The sequence below is a fragment of the Gobius niger genome, assembly GCF_951799975.1.
Source record: "Gobius niger genome assembly, chromosome: 13".
NCBI lineage: Eukaryota > Metazoa > Chordata > Actinopteri > Gobiiformes > Gobiidae > Gobius > Gobius niger.
The window spans coordinates 22,943,217-22,959,333 of NC_136864.1; the positions used below are offsets into that span (position 1 = coordinate 22,943,217).

Sequence of the window (16,117 nt, forward strand, 5' to 3'; positions counted from 1 at the left end):
TAGGCCAGCATGAATGAGAGTGGGTTTGAGAATGTGAGTGTGGGACAACGGATGCAAGTTAGCCCATGGTTACAATCCGGAGTGGCTTATTCATTAACATGCACTGTCCTGTCCTGAGCTGTGGGTACCGATACGATTCGATACGACACGCGATACATGGCTCGCGATAACGTTTTTTGTTTTTTACCTTTTCAACCTCTTAACCCCAGCCTTGACTGAGTGCATTTTCTCTAGTTTGGCTGTGCCCAAATCTAAAAGCTTAAAAAAAAAAAAAGAAAGGGAAAATAGCATAAAATATCGACGAAAACAAGGATGAAAATGCAACAAAAACGTTTAAAGAGTTAAAAAAAAAAGAACGTGCCGGAAAAGCAGCAAAAATGTGGTGAAAACATGACAAAAAAGCAATGGGAAAGTAACAAAAACGCTTCGAAAACGGGACATAAAAGTTGTGATCACTTAGGTCTTTAGCTTTCCAATGAGGCGTAACACAGCTCTCCAGTCGAGAAGCTTTTAGATTCGGGTAACTGGAGAAAAAACGTTTGGTTAAGAGGGGGTTAAGAGGTTAACAAACTACATATTATTCATCATGTGTTATTATGTGCTTGGTACCCCTTTTTATTAAATAAATAAGTGACTAAATGAGCCCAGACTTATACACGAAACATGGGTCTAGTTTCAAAAGGATGAAATCAATCACAAATTAACCTTATTTCTAATTATGAAAAACTATTATTAAAAGTTATATATCTGTGTGACAGTGTTTGGTGCTGCCCTCTACTGTTCTGACTGAGTTATTGGCCTCTATTGACTGTAAAAGCAGCAGAGCACTGATATCTTATTAATATGCATGACATAGTTCATTAATATGCATGACGTCAACAAAAGTATCCATATTGGAAAAAATCGTATCGGCCCGCAATATATCGATAAATCGACAATAAATCGATATATTGTCACAGCCTTACAAACAAGAGTCAAATTCACTGAGTAGTTGTGAGTAATATTACACTTATTGCACAATGGAGTAAAAAGGATTAACTTAACTTAATTATCAATTTTGTACAGTTTTTAATGAACATCAATGCAAAAAAAACAAAAAACAGAGTGACTGGAAACAGTCCTCGATTCAAACACAAACCTCAAAAAACAACACAGTACAATAGAAAATAACACTAATCAATAGCTCTCTATGCCCACAGTGAAATCTTGCAGCGCAGCATGCCTTCAAACATCTGTGCTGCTCCAATCCCATTGATCTACGTGGTCCACCTCCGCACATATATCTTTTTTTCTTCTTAAATTTACATATAGATTAAAGCCAGCATGCTACTTTGAGTGTAGTCTCCACATCATGTAGTAAGGTCCAACGTGGATGAAGCTATATGTAAAAAAAAATATGTTCACAAAGCAAAACATTGGCATCAGAAAAAGGGGACCGAGACGGAGGGTCGTCAGTTGCCATAGAGTGTTTGCATATTTCGTTGTAACGTAAACACTTTTTGTTCTTTGAGAAATTGTGTCCGAAGCAAAGAGTGATTGTCTCAACTAACTAGGACTTGGCTGTGAACGACATACAGTATGGTTATATTGTTCACAGTAAAATCGTCAACAGTGCCTGGTATGACTTCTTTGTTGATGCCTTCGACGTAGCTATTGTTGTATTTGTTGTTTTCTTCCTATAGCATTTATTGAAGCGACACTGTAAGACAATACAACCCATTGAAGTCACGATACGTATGCAAGCGTTTTCTTCATTCACAAGATTTCATCTATATTCATTTCTATACAAATCGATGAATATACAATAAGTTACATTAGAGTGAGGCATAGTTGTGTCATTATAATAAATAACTCCATCTATGTCCGGCATCATCTTAGGTTGCTATTTGCCCCTGACAAACACTTATAGGTTTTCCTTGGTATTACAAAGCTTTACAGGAGCTTTCTTCTTCTTCTTCTTCTTCGCACTGATCAATGTGCCTTGGCCAAGTTGTCTCTGACAAGCCTGACTGGCTCTTGGCTCTCTTTTGCGGCCACCTCTAGGGCTATTAATCCCTTTTTCTGTGAAAGCAAAGTTAGGCTTGAATGACCAATACCCCCACAATGTGTTGAGGGGACGTGTACTGATAGTGAATGATAGTGAGAACATCAAATATCTCCAACTGTTAACAACTCTGCAACCATGCAATGCAAATGCAAAATTGTATAATTGCCTAACATATTTCACATACAGAGTCCTGCATTAATAGTTCAGACTCTGAGCAAATGTGCTCCTACTGTCAATTAGGTTCAAATAATCATGCTGCTCGTGTCCTTGCAGTAAGTCTGGCAGGGATTCTTTTTGAATGGAAAGATGTGATATATATAAGACACCCTTTTTCTACACAAAGAACAAGGTTTAATGTTTAATAAAATGTTTCTTAAATGCTCAAAAACATAGCCAGACTGTAGAGCTTTCATGTTCAAATAGCAAAGAGTAAAATCCAATCAATGCACTTAAATATTTGTGTAAAAATAGAAATATTATTGTGTAAAATCTCGTCCATTTCATACATTTTCTGCTGATTCACAGACTGCAGGTTCAACATCACAAAAAACTATCTTCTTGATAATGATTACCCAGAAGAAGAAGAAGAAGAAGATCTTTATTATATAGCGCCTTTCACAGACATATAGTCACAAAGCGCTTTACATGAGACAGTTGTACATTCACTCCATACTCGGTGATGGTAAACTACGTTTGTAGCTTCAGTTTCCCCTGGGGGAGACTGACAGAAGCGCTTTCCCGACTACACACGTCTGCGCCAACGGACCCTCTGACCACCACCATACATTCACTCACACACATCATTCATCCTGGCCTATTGTGCATGTTTTTAGTGGTAGGGGAAACCGGAGTGCCCGGGGAGAACATGCAAACTCCACACAGAAAGGCCCCATGCAGGTGGGAATCGAACCCGGACCTTCTAGCTGTGAAGCGAGAGCGCTAACCACTGCGCTACCGTGCCAAAATAATGTTTTCTCTTCCTTCTCCCTTCTTTTAGGTGGTGTCCCTGGGCATTACTGGAAAGGGCAGGGACAGGCCAGTGTCCAGTATATCCACTGTTGTGGCACTGATGGAGACCCTTCCTCCCGATTATACTGTTTTAATCCCTTTGAGGCCCAGTTTCAAACCAGAGGTATTGCTTTGAATCTATCACCACGGAGATTATATGTGTATCAAAGCACGTACGAATTCTTCAACTCATACATTCATTATAGTGAGTGTTTAATTGATTTAAAAAAGCAATAATTTAATTATTCTCAATCAAAATGGAAATCTTCAAGGTAATGGGAATAAAAGAGCGCCGCACTGAGATTGTTTAGTGAAGGTGAACTTTAGTAAACCTTAAATAACTCTAAAGAAGGAGACTGCTTTAGAGTCAACGATGGAACAAAATATGTTCATAAATTCTCTTTCTGCATCAGTAGACATTTCTTTATTTATTTTTTACATCACAAGAAGGCCCTAATTATAGGCCCTGATTCAGCTACATTGACATGAACTTGTTATAATATGCTGTTATAAAGAACAAATCTCTGCACAGAATGCTGAAAGCCTCATGTTTTGAGCCAGGCTACTTGACTTCAGCTTATTGAAGTGCTTCCCTCCACTTCCTTCTCCTATAGCGACAGTGGCATTTTGTGCATCAAAATTAGCGTTGAAATATTTGTCTTGTATTGGATATCAACTTTTCGGTGTCCAAAAGCCTTTTCATCATATTATTTATCACTTCTTGGCCTGATTTGCTGTACATGTATGATCTGACTTCAGAGTATTAAAGTAAAGAACATAATTAATATTCTACAATCGTCTGGAGTGTCCACAGGCGGTACCAGCTCTCCCTTGTGAGCCACATTTCGAGTTAAAGGCTTATGCTGTATCCATGCCGGTCCACTTTGATGTCCACCATGTGTTTTATCTTATCACGGACATTCATTTCTTTCTACCCTCTGTGGCAATCACAATTAATTCTTTGACAACACTATTACACCTCAAATGTGGTTTCATCTTGTGCGTTAGCTGATTTGTTCTGGCCCCTGTCTCCACGCACGTGTGAGGCCGTCCACGTGCGTATCCAAATTCACACGTATGGGGTGAGCGACAAAAACCGAGCCAATGACTGGCTGGGAATATTCTCACTGTGCATAATTCTTTGAAGATAATTTATCTTCTGCTTTCAAGGTGTGAAAAATGGATTGTTTTCCTTTGCATGTGCCGCAGCAGATTTGAAATTAATTTTCAAGAAGGCGCACTCCACACTTGTAGGCTATTTCATGCTCCTGTGTGTTTCCCAGAGCAGCGCATGAATGCTCTCAAACTGAAGTGACCAAATATACTTTAGAATGAAAATGCTAGCATGACCACTTTACCTCTTGTGGTTTCAAATTAAATGTACAAGGGGAGAAGAGGAAGCTAGAAAATAGAGCTATATTAATATTAGTGAACTTTTGCCACTTAAACCCAGAGGCGGGCAATCAGTCATGAATGAAATATACTTGGTAACATTTTATTTTACCCTTGATACATTGTACCTGCCAAATTTAGTACAATGTGCTCTGCAACGGTGTGTAATAACTTGTACCTATGTGTTGCATGCACAATGGAATAATATGTATCAGTACTTTGGAGGAAGTTAATGTAATAAGACACAAGACACTAATCTTAACCTTATGTTTGCCACCTCAAAGTATGTTGTAAACACAGCAAAAAACAGACCTTGTTGCATTGTCTTCACGTGTATATTGAGTGATGGAAGTAGAATCTAAATTAGTGGGATTCATTTTGGGGTTGTCCCCCCCTTTTTCACTTTGCCACGGCTCAAAGCTTCACATGATGTGAAACGTGCATATCCTTTTATGATTTTATGAGTTCTCATAGGTCAAACTAAAAACTTTATGCATCCCACCGTGAGTTCATCTGTATCCAGTGTCCCGAGAGAAAGAGAATATACCTCCGCTGTGGAGCAGGTCTGCACACGGCCGAAACACGATCCACACAAAAGCTCTCCCTTGACCGCGCCCCTTCCCGTCTGCGGAAATACTATAGTTGGACGAAAAGGGTTGTTTCATAACATCACTATTGGCCATGGGTGTCTGTCCAGCCCACGTACAGCTCACTTGAATGCATCCGGTCTGGAGTTGAAAGATCTCAAGGTGCGCTTCTCCTGCATTTGGAAACACAAGATTGGGCCCAAAGTGTGTTTAACACGCCATGCTAAAGCTGTAAACTACGCTGTAAAACAAAACTGATAGTTAGCTTTTCAATAAAAGCTGTGTTTCTTTGTTACTATTCAATTCCAACAGAGACATAATTTCAGTTTTAATTGTGAAATATCAATAACATATTTGTTTTAAAGCAGAACAAAGTAACTCATGCCCCTAGAGACCATAAGTGCCACTACAGGTGTCGTAGCATATTGTGTTTTTTTTTTGTCTGCGAGAGTAAATAGCCTACTATGCTGACAGAAAAGACAAAGGGAGAGAGGGAATTTTGTACATTGTAAACTAGCAGTTTTGCAACAACACAAAAAACTGTGTATCGGGTTTGTCCAATGCAGTTGTTTTGTCCATATCAAATAAACAAATAGTATAATAGCCCGCAGTTAGCTTTGCCCGTTAGCCTGTTAGCTTCTTCTTTGTGATTCTATTAGTGTGCATTACGCCTCCAACCCGGAGGCAGGGAAGTTTTTTTCCTTGCCAGTTTTCTGGCCAGAGACACCAGGGGGAGATGAAAGACCCCCCAATCATCCCATTAACACTTTTATTACCCCCAGAGGAACTACGAAAGGTAAACAGTTCTTCTTTAAGTCTATTTTTTAGCCCCCTATGCATGATGTGCTTGATCAATAAATTTGACCTTAACATTGACCCTGATTTGTGCACAGGAGTAGTTTTATCACAAAGTACTTTCACATTTTGTTCCCCTGAAGGCATCAACACTCGTAAAACATGATTATTCTCACCACTGTAATTAAATAGATACGCTACAAATGCTTGTCTCTCGTACCTTATTTCTTATTTGTCATACATACATATTCAACACAAAGGAACATTGCTAAACTCTTCCCTCTCTCTTTTGACACTGCTATACTGATACACACCTTTATCTCCTTCAGGCTGGATTACTGCAGCAGGATCACTGACAGGTTTTTTTTTTTCCAAAGCTCTGGTTCATTCAGAACTGTGCTGCCAGGGTCCTGATGAGGGAGCGAAAATATGATAGCATCACTTCTGTACTCCGCAGGCTGGCTCCCAATCCAACAACGCATCCACTATCTGCCAATACGTTTATGGATCAGCACCTCTGCATCCTAAAGAGGGGTATTATGCGTTTTGCAGGTAACAATCTCAAACACATTTTAATCTTTATCGTACACTCTACGCTCTAAAAAGCCGATTTTGCATAATACCCCTCCTCCTGACCATCCACACAAACAACCAAACAACACCGAATGGAAATAAATCTTTTCACATTGCAGAGGCTTACTGACACAATGCCAGAGCTGTAATCGAAGCATAAGGCGGTCCAATGAAATATTGTAGTGCATGACATATTTTTTCGGTCAATCCTCATGGGAACATTTTATAATACATTTGAAAATTTAAAGAGGGGGTATTATGCTTTTTTCAATCACATAGCACCAGTCTATATCACACTACAATGATGACGAAACCTTCTGTTGGTCTGTAAATGCAGTAAATTAGAATAACTGCCTTGTATAAAATTGCTCTCTCAAAATGGCTGTAGTGAATGTCTTGAAATAGGCCTCTGTCTCTTTAAGAACCTCTGACTCTTTCCGACACGCCCCCTCCACACGCTGTCTGTGGCATCAGTGGGGAGGGGGTTCTGCTGAGGAGCAGTGGTTGGTTACTCGGCTGGTGACGAAAGCTCGGCGGCGTCTACAGGAGGTCTCAGGCAAACCTATCCCTAAAATGGCCGCCATCAGAGTTTTACAGATTACTCAAAAATACGTGAATGTGCCAAGGCAACACTTCAGGCATGTTTTAAATGAGGGAATGACATAATAACATGATGTAAAGCTTGAAAAAGTCGATTTTGCATAATACCCCCTCTTTAATGCATCAAATTTGAAGCCTTGATATGTTCGATATTTAATTTTTTCCTTTATTTCGGACACACGGCACAGTGGGGGCATCACAAGAGGCGCAACAGGAAACAAAAAAAGGGACAAACGAGGAGGTATCCGGGCAAGACTCACAGCGATAAGCCAGACAAGTCTTATAGTGTTCTGGTTAATGGACATTCCCTGGAGAATAAAACAGGTCAAGCTCGTAGAAGATGGTGAAAGACTGTTGTGGAGCGGAGGGAGTGTATATTTTTTTTTTCTTGTCTCAAGTAAAATGAGAGCAGGCCATCTATTTTGTAGTTTAGTGCAATCGTATGGACCACTTCAAATGAATTCCATTGCCACAAAGACAACGCTCCATGGCCTCAGATAAGTCCCCACGTCAGCTGAATGGATCATCAAACTGGCCTATTCATAAATTAAGGACACAGTTCTGTCACGGCGCATCGATGGCCTTGGAGTCCGTTAACTCCCCCCCCCACCCCACACCCCCTCTTCCGTGTTGTAACTTGTTGCATCGATGCGTTTCGGCTCTATACGTCATTAATTACAGGTAGGGCGCCATTGGCTAAGCGCGCCTCCTCCGTGCGCACCCTTCACCGAGCGGCGCTATAGAGGAGCGACGCCATGCGCTCTCTGCCTGTCCCTCATGGATGCTGTCGGAGCAAACCTCTGCCTCCAGCCCACACCGATGGAGAAAAAACCTGCCAAGAAGTGCGCGCGGGAACTTCTCTGAACTTTCCCGGGGACTAACTTCTGACTTCTGACCAGCGAGGAATGCGGGCGTGATCGAGTGTTATTTGACGCGAGGTAAGAGTTTTTAACACCCATAAAATGTAACAAGTTGCTCGGGTTTGTAGCGTTGTCAATTGTCATCGTGGTTGGACATGCACTGTGTCAGATATTTCAGCGAATGAACTCAACTTCTACAGTTTAAGTCACTGGAAAACATAAAAATGACATCTGGAGGACCGCGTGTTTATGCAAATCCACGCGTTGTTGAAAGAATTTGCTCATTTAAGTTGACTCTCTGTGTGCTGAGTTGGAGTGATGCAGTTTGATTGCAGTTTCAGACTGCTCAAAGATAATGTTATTGTGAACAAGTTCTCAAAGCAATGCAATACGTGCTTATTACTTCAGTTTTAATGTACTATTGATCTTAAACTTTTCATCTTAGTTGTGCACTCGTGCGCAGCATTAATGCAGAGATCACACGTTTTCTTTGATTGCACTGACCTTGTTTCTGCTTAATAGCCTGGTGCAAGGCATGGAAAGCCGCCTATAGGAGGACAGACGAACGTGAACAATAACTAAAAGGCTGTGCGTTAAGCAAGCAGTTTCACATATAGTGCCTTTCATTCGTTCCATGATCTCCAAACGGTCAGCGGTCAATAGCCGTGATGTTAAGAGGAGCTCCCATTGAAGGTAGAGGTGAAACGCCTAAGTAGTTGGATTTTTGTCTGATGAAGAGTGCAGAACGTTGTGATGGTCTCTCCAAAGTGCAATATCACAAAGATATTAAAAGTGCAGCTTGGATGGTATGGAACATTTTGCAAGACAAAGTATGGAACTATGGGTTAAATTAAGGCGAGACACTGCAGGTGAATAGGGAAAAAATGTATTTTTACAGATATCAATTTGAAAGTTTTGCTGTCGATCACTGACATAAATGTGAGAACAAAATACATTGCAAGTTTTCTGTCATTTTATCTTTTCATATAAGAACAAGGTGTTTTATGCCTAAAATGCCCCACATTTCACATCTTTTCGGCGACGAAATCTGAATAATGGATAGAGCTACATTCAAATTTATGGTTTCATTTTATTGATAAATGAGTTACCAAGACTTTCTCAGAGGGGATTTTGGATTTCTTGTTTAGTTTTAAAATAAGCTGTTTTTTTAGTGGAAAAATTTGTAAAAATGTAATGTGCGCCTTATTTTTTGACATTCAAAACTCAATAAATGGGGCTAGGGATTAAATAATAAAAAACCCCTCTGAAAAAATCTTCCAAATATTGTTCAGTCCAAGGCTGGAAAACGTGAAGTCTTTAGGTCCGACTGACGTGGACATAGCGTCGCCACAATGACAGAAAAATGTGTTTTGAGAAAAAGGCCCTTGAAATTGCATTGTCCCATATAAGTCTATGGGGGAACATTGAATCAGCGCAATATTTAAACATGTTATTGTGAAGATTACGCATATTTTCTGTTTCCGGGTGAAAGCTTGTATGTTCAGAGACCAATTTGGCCAAAAAACCTGAAAACTAAAAAAATTGAGTTTTGCCTGTAGTGTCTCCCCTTAATTTATCTGAACATCAACAACAACAAAAATATCTCAGCATTTCGTTCTTCTCTGGTGATGCTCCTGGAAGTGTTTAGAATGTAAGACTACACAGTTAATCGCAATCAAATCTAATTTTTCAACTTGAATGGTAGTAATAAGAAAGTTGCAATCCTGCAATAATGTAGGCAGTCCAATCTGCTTTATCCAGATACTCTAGGGTCTTTTAATGTTTAAAAAAAAAAACTCCTCGCATCGTATTTTAGACCATTTCTGACCTTTATGTCTGGCACACGCCTTGGGACATAAATCGCGATTCGATATTGTTTCCAAAATTGCGCTGCGCCGTTAAAAATGTGTTCCTCATGAACATGTTGCTGTTGAAATGAGAGATAGCCACTGTAGTTGTGCCCGTGGTGGCGACTCATCCGTGGAGGCGCCATGTGACCCATGATCAAACTGCTGACCCCTACGTTGTGAAGTGATCAATGTCTGTCATTCAGGATCAGCTTTAGACTGATGGAGCAGAAAAAAACATGTTTAAAAGAGAGGCGGGAGGTTGTAGCACACTTGTGGCTCTTTGCAAAAGATACAGTAAAATGTGGAAGGAATAGTGTAAACTTCGAACAGTGCAATGAAGGGAAATATATCTGATATTTTATGATTTGTAACACCGATTCAGTTCAGTTAGTTATATAACACATATAGACCATTTCCGTGTGTGCCATCAACTTAGATTGTGGTTGAAAGTGAAACCTCTTCACCCTCACCTGAACTAAGCACATTTTCTCCAGATTGGCATTACCCAAATCTAAAAGCTTCTTGAAAAAAAAAAGTCAAAATAGCGACAAAAACGAGACAAAAAAGCCACAAAAGAGTGATGAATAGGAGATGAAAACGAGGATGAAAACGCAACAAAGAGTGACAAAGAAACAAGATTAAAAAAATGCATGAAAAGAGAGACAAAAAAAGCCACGAAAGAGGAACAAAATAATCAGCAAAAAGGCAACAAAAGAGTGACAAAAACAAGGATGAAAATGCAACAAACACACAATGGAAAATGCAATGGATCGCAGCACGAGGAAAAAGATCTTAGTAGATGAGTTTTGTAGGTCTGGCCCTATGGTTAGGTCTTTGGTTAAGAGGTTATTAGTGAATGCATTTGGGCACCTGTATGAGAGCATACCTTCCTCTCTACAACCGTCTCTGTTTGCAGATGGAGATGTCTGAGGATGACTTTGACATTTCATTCCGCTCCAGCATACCTCCACTACTCGATATTGTCGTGGCTATTGTCTACACCGTGTTCGGTGAGTACAATCATTGCACTTAATCCCATCTTTCTTTCCTTCCATCTGATGTCTGTTCGCTTCATAGGTGTGTGTTCTCTGCTGGGAAACGCCATATTGTTGTATGTTTCCTATAAGAAAAAGCACCTCCTGAAGCCTGCGGAGTTCTTTATCGTCAACCTGGCGATTAGCGACTTGGGCCTCACTCTGTCGCTTTACCCAATGGCTATAACGTCAAGTTTCTACCACAGGTTTGTACTCCTCCATTAGCAAGAAGTTAGGGAATTATTTATAGCAGTACTAAGTAGCTCATGCCCCTAGAGGCCATAAGCACCACTGCAGGTGTCGTAGTATGTTGCGTTTTTTTACTCATTAATTGTCTTTGAGAGTAAATACTACGCTGACAGAAAAGACAAAGGGAGAGAGGGATATTGTACATCCAATTACACAATGGAGATCATTTTTTTCACTCAAACTTGGCTATAAATACTGTTCAAGTGGCGCTAGCCCACAGTTAGCTTTGCCCGTTAGCCTGTTAGCTTCTTCGTGATTCCATTAGTGTGTATTGGTGACTCCAACCCGGAGGCAGCAAAGTTGCAATTGTGGTTTTCTGGCCAGAAACACCAGGGGGAGATGAAAGACCCCCCAAATATCCCATTAACACTTTTGTTACCCCCAGAGGGAATATGAAAAGGATTTATTAAGGTAAACAAGTTACTTGGTACTGTTTTAAGTGTGCAGAGCCACAAGCTGGTACGAAAATAATGTTAAGTAGGGCTGTCATTACAATGCATAGCAACATTTTCACCACACAACAAAGCTATATCCGGTACAAGAATCAACCCCAGAATTTTTTAGCTTAAAGGCACACTGCGCAACATTTTGGACTATGATGTTACAATCAGTACAAAACACACGCTTGACACAGAAAACGCTATTTTTGCAGCAGGTAATCAATGGATTTGGATGACGACCTATAACCTGTGTAAATCTCAAGTTCTGTTGACTTTCGTCGACATCTCCATGGAGACGAGCTGGAAACGTACCTGCTCCTGGTAAAATTACAGTCATGTCTGAGGAGAGCTGAGCCGCAGGAAACCCCGTCTCATTGGTCAAAGAGATAGCCCGGGGATTCTGACAAGTTATTATTTAATATTACCTAAATTATGTCAAATTTCATACCCAGGCCGTCAATTATATGCAAACAATCACTTTAAAGCCCCACTGTGTAACATTTTGCCTTTTTTTCTGTTGTTGAAAAACACCGACAAAATGAACAAATATGTGTCTTTGCTATAAGCAGCTCGCCTCTTGTAAGACCTGACCGTTTATTTACTGGGAGCGGGGACGTCTCCAGCACGTCTCCATAAACGCATCCCAGTATGAGATTTATAGAACATAATCTCACAAAGTTAGGTCCTCATCCAAATCCATTTGTTCATTACAAAATAAAAAAACATGGCAAAAAGTCCAAAAAGTTTCGCAGTGTGCCTTTAAACCGTAAATTCCTATGTTTTGGCGCAGTTCAGGTCTTCTATTTTTCTTCAGTATTCCTGTTTAACTTCTCCCTACCAAATAGTGTTTATAGTTAAAGTTAAAAAGAGTGAATTTGTAGTTTTTCTGCAGGGTGTCAATCAAAATCCCTCTGAATGCCAACAGTGGCAATGTTGAGAATGTTGTGAATGCAATCTGTCACTGTACCGTAAACAACTAGCGATTTCTATAGAATTTCTATAGAAACATCATTATTTATGTACTTTTTTTTTCTATTGAGAGATGCTTTTGTGCCGTTTTAAAAGCTCCTTCAGTCGGGGATTCTGTCTCATCGATCGAGTCAGTTGTGTCATTTTTCTCACACCCTCGTGCCCTCCCACGCAGATGGCTCTACGGGAGGACGGTGTGCTCCATGTACGCTTTCTGCGGCATGTTCTTTGGCCTCTGCAGCCTCACCACCCTCACCCTGCTAAGTACCGTGTGCTTTGTCAAAGTCTGTTACCCCCACTACGGTAAGCCTTCAAAGACACATTTTGCCCAACACAATGACAGGATTAAGTCGCATTTCCCAAAGTGTCAGATTGTTGATTTTTACGCGGTGAAAGAAGCAGCGATAATCCCTCTGTGAAGCACTGCGCATTCGCCTGCCTTTGATGATGGACACAGCTCCACTCAAGGAGCATTACATGTGATGCTCACACAGTTCAATAGTGGCTTCTTTTTGACCCGACTGGTTTCCCTGAGGATTTTACATTACGCTCTTTTTGCAGATCAAGACGGTTAGCCATGGAGTCAATATTACCCTCTACTGCTTTCATCCATTCCAAGATTCTCACACATTGTTTGTATTTTCAAGTGGAATATATCATTAATTTAGCTTTTCCTTTCTTTAGCAATTCATCTGTGTGTGTGTTGAAGGCTTCTGGATAATATAGAACATGGACATATAGGGTCCAAACAGATATTTTGAGGAATTTGCATGTGATGTACTGAAAGGATTTAATCCCTATATACAGCATAATCTGGAGCTATTTTAAAATGAATGGCCAAACACACTGTAAATGTATACAACTAATGCAAATAAGGTGTTGATGCAAGCTGACAAGTGTGGAAGCGTGATCGCACAACATCGTGTCCTATTACAGCATGTGTAATACTCATTACTCCCATGGTTAAAATGAACGTAAACCTTGTTATTATTCTGACAGGGAACCGCTTTAATGCCCTTCATGGACGACTTGTCATAGCCTGTGCCTGGCTGTACGCCCTGTTATTTGCCAGCTCCCCGCTGGTTCACTGGGGGGAGTACGGCCCAGAGCCTTACGGCACGGCCTGCTGCATCGACTGGCGCCTGTCAAACCTGCGCCCCACTGCACGCTCCTACACCCTGGCTCTGTTTATCTTCTGCTACATCCTCCCATGCTGCGTGATTGTAGCCTCCTACACGTGCATCCTCATCACTGTGCAGGCATCCCGCAAGACCATGGAGCAGCACGCGGCCAGGCAGACACACATGAGCAGCATCCAGGCCATTATCGTAAAGGTATGAAAGCATGGCGGCTCACAATCACTAGCACCTATCTTTTTCTCAAATACGCCTTGTTATTATAAAAGGAATCCCGGTGGAGCAGCATTAAAGCGATAAAGTGAAAGGAAACTAGGGTAAACAGTTTCTTTATAAACACTATGATCAGGATCACAATTACAGTGATAGCTTACACTTCTAGGAAGGATATCGCACACTGCACAGCTCCGCGCAATCTACAATGTGGGAAAATAGACATCATGACCAAAGTTTAAATTAAAGCACGGTTTATAGTCCACATGTGGTTCAGGCTCTACTTTCACGGTACTGAAGAAAAAAAATCTTGCTCTTTTGAAACACAACATCTGCTTTCTTCTGACTTCCAGCTCAGTGTGGCTGTGTGCATCGGTTTCCTCACCGCGTGGAGCCCCTACGCCATCGTCTCCATGTGGGCTGCCTTCGGACATGTGGACAGTATTCCTCCGCTGGCCTTCGCCTTGTCCGCCATGTTTGCCAAGTCTTCAACCATATATAACCCCGTCATCTACCTGTTACTGCGGCCAAACTTCCGCAAAGTGATGCGCAGGGACCTGAGGACCCTGTACACCGCCTGCCTGAAGGCCTGTTTCTGTTTGCAGCCGGAGATGGGGGTCCAGCTGCACACCGTTCACGGGGAGAACCCTTCACGGGACCCTTGCGCCCCTCCGGTTGTCGATGTGAAGGCTCACAGCTGTAAGCAGTGCAATGATGCTTTCGAATGCTTCCGGCACTACCCTCAAACGTGCGGTGTCCTCAACCCCGTGGCTAAAGCCGACACTCTGAAAGTGAATGACTCCTCTCCTGCTCCTTCAAACAATAGGGAACGAGCCGACCGGATGTGCCCGCTGGCCACCATGTGTGCAAAGAGAACATCAGAAATAGACAACCTGCACATTGATTTAGAGGTGGTGCCGGGACATGCGAAGGTCGCTTGGCCATAAGACATATCAAAATCTGTGAAGGTTTTTTTTTTTTTTTACGTGCATATGACAGGTTTTCTAATTATTTGACGAGAGAGTATTATTTATAGAACCATAGAAGTGCCATAGAAGTGGCAATTGTATGAAGGAAAGCTGAATGCTATTAAAGATAACAGTTATCAATCCTATTGTTTTTGTGTTGTGCAATGTCCCAATAGGCTGCATTTGATGGTATCTCAATCTCAGATCAATACGACTCTATGGTAGAGAGTTTTGAAAGAATAATTTATTACATGGAAATGAATGGGGATTCACAAACCTGCTATGTTAATCTTGTGGCTGAAAGTCCTTTCAACTGACCAAAGTGTTATGGACACCTTTAAGAGAAAAAATATGTGCTGAAAGACAAAACACTGAACATTATGGCTGTTTTTGTTTCCCAGTAATGACAGAGATATTAGCCATAAACTAAGTAAAAAAAAAACTGAATTTTGATGGTAACTATAGTTACCACCATAGCGTTCTTAGCTGCCCATGGCCTCAGTTTTAAACTATATGCGCTTTAGAATATTGTGATGTCACATGAACGTAACCTATTGCTGATTTACAACAACACTGTTTGTTGTGTGTGTCGTTGCTGGTTTTACAAACAGATGAACAAATGTAACGTCCATCACTGCAAGGAAAAACTCAAAATAGAAAAGAAAAGAGAAACCTGGAGGAGGAGTCCATGGAAAGCTGGCTTGCTCATGGCTCACTGGTACAGCACGATTGTATGGCAGCCGTTTTGGAAATTCTACCTCTTTGTTTGTCACATCCTGTGCCCATCACAAAAACTGTCAAAACCAAGGAAAACTAGGAGCAATTCTTAGAAAGAAACTTGGTTTTGGAGAAAATGTAACCTATCATATGCACTTTAAAGCAGACACATTATATAACTTTTGATCATTTGCGCCAAATAAATCCTCAACTGCACTGCCGCTATAACTATTTTAGTATATGACACAAAGGCTGAAAAAGAGTGTTTATTATGTGAATGTATCCTTTAATTATGGTCACGTGCCCTGTTCTATTGGGTAGCTGCAGGTGCAGTGAGCATTGGGGACAATGTCTTTGTAAGATTTATTTAAAATGTTTGCACCAGAGCACATCAGGTGCCTCCCACTCAAGGGCCGAGGCAGTGTATAGTAAGTCAAGTTCCATTTCCGGGATCATATCTGCCTGACCAATCTAAACGTGGAGAAACGGACATAAACGAGTGCAATCTATGCATGCAAGTTTACCAGAATGTAAAAGTATATCTAAGGGTCGGAGGGACCCCGGTGAGGAAAAAAACCCAAAATCCGACAACTGTGGACACAACATTGTTTTTTGTAAGAAAACGCAAACTTAAGAATTTATTTACTATGAAGTAATCTTATCAGTGTACTTCTCTTCA

General features: G+C 41.0%; 1 protein-coding gene across 1 annotated transcript; it reads left to right on the forward strand.

Moving 5' to 3' along the window:
- Window positions 1-9: 9 nt before the first annotated feature.
- Window positions 10-14,700, forward strand: LOC306972234 (opsin-5-like; the record flags this gene model as incomplete). The annotated part of the gene is made up of 7 exons (XM_079568782.1): window positions 10-33; window positions 3,045-3,179; window positions 10,629-10,722; window positions 10,790-10,952; window positions 12,580-12,707; window positions 13,404-13,738; window positions 14,107-14,700. 7 exons carry the CDS (start codon window positions 10-12, stop codon window positions 14,698-14,700), a joined length of 1,473 nt encoding a protein of 490 aa, XP_079424908.1.
- Between the last annotated feature and the right edge of the window lie 1,417 nt (window positions 14,701-16,117).